This window comes from Notothenia coriiceps, unplaced genomic scaffold, assembly GCF_000735185.1.
Source record: "Notothenia coriiceps isolate Sejong01 unplaced genomic scaffold, NC01 NC01_scaffold00028443, whole genome shotgun sequence".
Taxonomy (NCBI): Eukaryota; Metazoa; Chordata; class Actinopteri; order Perciformes; family Nototheniidae; genus Notothenia; species Notothenia coriiceps.
In genome coordinates this window covers 24,594-30,145 of record NW_011361144.1, presented here as the reverse complement: position 1 = coordinate 30,145, position 5,552 = coordinate 24,594, and the positions used below count along the sequence as shown (strand labels likewise).

At 40.4% G+C, this 5,552-nt stretch overlaps 1 protein-coding gene across 1 annotated transcript in view; it reads right to left on the bottom strand.

The window, feature by feature from the left end:
- Positions 1-5,552, bottom strand: part of gpr176 (G protein-coupled receptor 176) — a 21,893-nt gene extending 16,341 nt beyond the window's left edge. Inside the window, exon 1 of the mRNA XM_010785946.1 lies at positions 4,837-5,552. Within this exon, the coding sequence (XP_010784248.1) occupies positions 4,837-5,059 (223 nt within the window). The 5' untranslated portion in view covers positions 5,060-5,552. The remainder of the gene's footprint in view (positions 1-4,836) is intronic.

The following is a 5,552-nucleotide window of genomic DNA, read 5'->3' as shown; positions in this document are numbered from 1 at the left end:
AGGTTATCACAAGGTGAGTTCCTTTTTTTTTTATTTCCTGCTTTTTAAAAACACATTTGCTCTACACAGTACAGGTTAGCTCTGAATGTTCTCGAGGCTTGCTAATGTAAACAAAGATGTCCAAAACACGTCAGGCATTGTTTCTGATAGCAACTTTCTGTAGGTCCGCCGCCGTTTTTGACGTCATATCGGCAGTAAATCTGGATTAGCTCCATTGTACCCCCGTTTTCAAAAGATTTGGGTACGGAGGAAAAGAGAAAGGGTTTTATTTTCTGACGCTGCGTGTGTTCCCCGACACACCGGGGACAAATATTTATGTATAAAAGACATCAAAAAGTGCATTTTGCATGATAGGTCCCCTTTAAGTAGGATTCAAACCCATTTAGAACCGTTGCTGAAATGTGTACTACATTTCATGCCTCGCATTCAACAGCTGTTAAGATATTTCACTGGATAATAAAAGTAAGTGATAATTTTCAAGGCTTTACATATCATGGTTAAAAAATACAAAAGGCTCTTGGGAGAAGCAGAGTGAGAATCAAATGTTAGTACAAATACAATGGTGTGATATTACACCCTGACAGTGGTTGCAAAGCAAGTGATTTACTGAAGGTGGGATCACAGGGCCAACACAGCACTTCATTTTAGAAAAACCAGCAGTTACTTTTAAACCATTTCAAACCTGAACAAACGTACATGAACACAGTTTTTAAATTCAGTGTTACAAAGTGCTTCACACAATGAAATATGTCCTTGTTCGAGCATCATGGAGACAGTATTTAGACCTGTACTCCTTTATAATCAGAGCCTTCATTGTCATTGTCCTTTAGCGCCTGAAATACTCACCTGACACTCGAGGAGCTCCTTGGCAACTATACTAACAGCAGCCAATGTAAAGAGAGAGCACTCACTACACATGATGGATTTGTTCCACTTAATAAATGAGTCAAACTACAAGAATAACTCAAAATACTTCTAAAACATATTTTCTGCTTCACACACATGAAGCTTAATTGTGTCCTCTCTGGAAAGGTGTTAATAAGCTGCTGTTATGTGTGGAACAAGACTCATCCAGGTGTCTAAAAATATTGTCATTAGCTGTTGAAACTCAAAGTGTGAAACATAATTAACACACATTTCTTTTGTTGCAACCCTGGGATGTTATAATTGCTTTTGTTTCAATGAGCAACTTCTGTATGAATGGTAATGAGCAGAGGAATAAAGAGCCAGATATCCACATTCTGTAATTCCTCACAGACGTGATTACGATCCGTAAGGGTGCCGTGCACACAGTGGCACATTAATCCGCTTTACAGTCAAAAATCTGATCTTTGCTTTAATGGGATAAACTACAATTTTCTGCTGATAAATAGGAATGATATAACCTTGAAATGCATTTTTGGGAATTGCACGTTTGCTTTCTTTCATAGTGTTAGATGAGAAGATCAATATAACTCCCATCTCTGAGTTTAAGGGGTGCCAGATATTCAGTTTTTAACTTTAACAAGTGACAATGTGTTCTCTTTTTGTTTAAACTAAAAAGCACCTCTTTTTAAACATCTAACAAATTGTTTTAATGCCCTAGCGTGGTGTACCAACGATGTACGAACCTGATAAACTGATGTGTGTTCATGTATCATGACGTGCACAAATATTTTCTTCTATTTTTCAGTCACTCAGACAGATTTTCTCTAGAAAATGGAAAGATATTAAATCACACCCACAACGGGACAATAAAAGTGCCTACATGATGGAACCAACATCATCGCTGACAGTAAGTGCCATCTGATGATTTACTGAAGCTTTTGTCATACAATGAAAAGCTTATTGTGTTGTAAAAGTGGCTGGAGAGTCACGAACACACTTTTTTCAACCTCAAAGACAGTTCTTTCAAGGTTCTTTATTTGTCATACGAACATAGCTACAGAGTAGTTATGTCGATGAAAATCTTAGGTCACAGGCTTCTCCAACAGTACAACACAATAAAACAGAAAAATATAGTGCAAGTAAATATTAAAAAGTAAATACAAAAAGAAAAATAGTTTAAAAAAAGGGAAATAGTGAAATAAGAGTCTATATGCAAGCTATTGGAATGATGTATTAGATAAGATAAATAATTACTAAGTAGCAGATTAATGTTAAGGATGTTGTTTCAACAGTTCAGGTGTTTAACAGTCTTATGGCCTGTGGGATGAAACTGTCCCTGAGTCTGCTTGTTTTAGTCCGGATGCTGCGGTAACGCCTGCCAGACGGCAGCAGACTGAACAGTTTGTGGCTGGGGTGATGGGGGTCTTTTATAATCCTGAGGGCTTTCTTCCTGAGCCGCTGGGAGTATAGGTCCTCCATGGATGGCAGCTCCGTCCTGGTGATGTTCTGTGCAGTTTTCACCGCTCTCTGGATCATCATCAGTTGTATTATTCATTGTTCTACTCTCTGGGCTATTTATGGTTTCGTAGCCAGGCTGAATATTGGCTGCTCCTCTTTTTTTTGTACATTATATTCATTTGTAGGTGGAATGAAACAGATCTCCAATCAACCTTACAGTTTGAATAGGGACTGCTCGCAAAATGTATTCATTTTGATATGTAATGATAATGGCTTTTATATTAAAACTTTAATGCCACTAAAACCTTGAATCATAATTACTATAACTGTGTTGCTATTAGCACTGAGTGTGAGTGTTATAGCAATGAGGCTCATTTGCAAAGAAAGGGGCCACTTTTGCGCTATATTTCTGCATGTTTCCTTTTTTAAATATGTGCAAATGGTAGGAAAGAGATAGTGTTTGCGGTGCAGATTCCATGTCAACCTTTGCAGGTGCTTTGACATTTACATGTTTTCTTTTTGCCTAATTTGAGCAGCTTTATCGGCCGCACAATCCTTTTTAAAAGTATGCCCTGGATTCACTGTTTCACTGTCAATCTCCTTTCACTATAATGTTTGAGGGTCGTGTGGGTTTCTTCTAACATACTCTATTTAAATCCTATGTCACTTGTTGTGCTCCATTGGTGCATCCATGCCTCCAAACCTCTGGCTTAAGGTTCAGATTCTCATATGTGCTGTATTTTTTACTTATTTACATTTTAGGCTCATATAAAGAAGTTTGTTTGAAAAGGAAAATAGATGTTTTATACGTATCCAAGCCAACAAACAGATAAAAAGGAGGATTTTAAGCTGTGTTGCTAAAAGGCAGATTTCTGCAGCCATTGATGTCATGCTCCCCTGACCCTGCCACATTGCACCGCACAGCAGGAGGTGGTAATGAGTCAGAGCAATAGTCATTTTGCCATTTTTGACAGTTTTGATTTCGTCCTATTTCCTCATGGTGGACTGTTTGAGCGGCCTGTGATTGAGTCCACACTTTTCCCAAACAGCACAAGCAATATAGCCGTGTGTGTTTAATGCAGCGAGGAGACAGGATGTGACAAATAACACGTTCATATGCTGTGCTTATTTTTGGCGGGAGGATTATGTTTTTTGGCTGGTATTAAGATGGAATGGATGTCAAACGTGGTGACACTGATATGCTGCTGCGCTCCGTCAATTCTCACGGCTCAATCCTCACTTCCATCATCATCAGCAGCAGCCTGAGCTTCTCCTGGCACAAGCAGGAATATTTGTCTCAGAGCCAGCAGAGATTCAGCTTGAAAGAGGCTTAAATTGTGTACGATGAGTTATTGCAACCAATTTCTGCCAATTTCATGGTAAAATAGGTCACCAACACATGTCATGTTTACCACCATAGACTACTGTCCCTTTGGGTTGCAGACCTTTCAATGGAAGAAGGCATTAAATGTAACTTAAGTGCTTTTACTTTTTGTATGTTTTTATTTTTCATCAACATAAAGTGTCGCTGTTTGACACTCAATGTAAAAATTACCATCAAACTAACATAAGAAGGCAAAACACACCGACAATCAGATATCTTCAAACAAGATTAAATGGGGTGCAAACCGTATTTTACTTCTTTGTGCATCCATGTGGACAGCTGTAGTGCAGAAAAAATGCTGCTGTCAGTTCAATGTTCAATGACCAAATAACTGTTACATGTGTTGACCTCCGTTTCAACAGAAGGGAGTGGACTTTATCATGATGAAAATGTGGAAGATGTGCACAAGGAGTCAGTCTGAGTGCACCATGCTCTGCATCTTCCCAAAAAAAAAAAACTGCATCCTTCACCATTATGTGCAGTCAGGGCTGAATATTTTAGGGATGTCTGACACTGATATGTTAGGAGTTTGGAGAGAGGGCATCTTGCGGGGTTTTTTTTGTGGCTGTTGGGTTACAAACTCTCTAATTTTATAAGGAATAATTATATAAACACCAACATTCTATAAATAAACTATGGTTTGGCTGAAAGAGGTTAATTGTCTGACCAGTTTAAATGGGAAATTATATCACATTTGATTGAAAAACAGACCTCTTTTTTGTATGTATTACCTTATCATTCTATAAAATAGATTGCCTGTTGATGGTCATGGTATGGTCAAGTATGTACAATATGAGTTGGAAGAGCTAAATATCCCATTACCGTGACCATATGTTAAATATCGGTACAGAATACACCAATTATATTCATTTCATTAAGGCATTTATGATATTTTAGGATTACTTGTTTTTGCAGATGTCCTCAGATATTCTAATTAATCTTGCATACATTGTGTGGAAAAATGTACCAACATTTAATAACCAAACAGTTGAAGCTCATGGAAAACATGCAGTATCCAAATGTTTCAATGGAGTTATATCACAACATATAAGGTTTAAATGTATGCAGGTGTAATGGGGGCCTTTTCTGTCAATATTGCACATGTGTTAGAACTAGAAGCGACTTACCGAGCAGCGACCCTATGAGGATGAACACCTGGATGGCGGTGGTGAAGTCCCGGTAGGCTTGCTCCCGGAGGAGGCGCTGCCCGGTGCCCTCCGCAGCCCCGCCGCGGTCCCACCGGAGCGGCGGGGGACTGGAGGCGTTCAGCGGCTCCAGCCAGAGGTGGGCTGCCGCGGAGAAATTGGCTGCCCCGTCTCCCACCGTCACAGCCCGGATCCCACTGTCCATGTCGCTCACCCCGCGATGTTTAAGACGTCTGGCGGGATGTGAGCAGCCAGCATTGGAGAGGCATCTCAGTGTGGATGATAGCGATGCCTTGCAACCAAAAACAATCTACAAGCTTGCAAGCAGAGATGTCAGTGAGGCGGACACACAGGTAGGCAATGCGTGCAGCTGCCTGAAATAACAGGTTCTTCTGTCAGGAAATGTATCTGACACATCAGGAAAAAACATGATGCAATGATCAAGCCTCAAAGCGCAGGGAAATATCATGCATAGACAGCATGCCCCATAATCTTCCAATGCGGATGCATGGCAGAAAGCAGTCACTGAAATCCGTGCGCAGTGATGCTACTCTGACACCGAGTGCACCTCAAAAGCACACCGGGTTGCAAGTGTCTTTCCCGGCGAAGCAGCTTGCAGCACCGAGAACACGCCACCATCCCCTCTGGCCGTGCAGCTAAAATATCGTGTCCGTCTGTGAAGCTGATTCTCCGGCTGC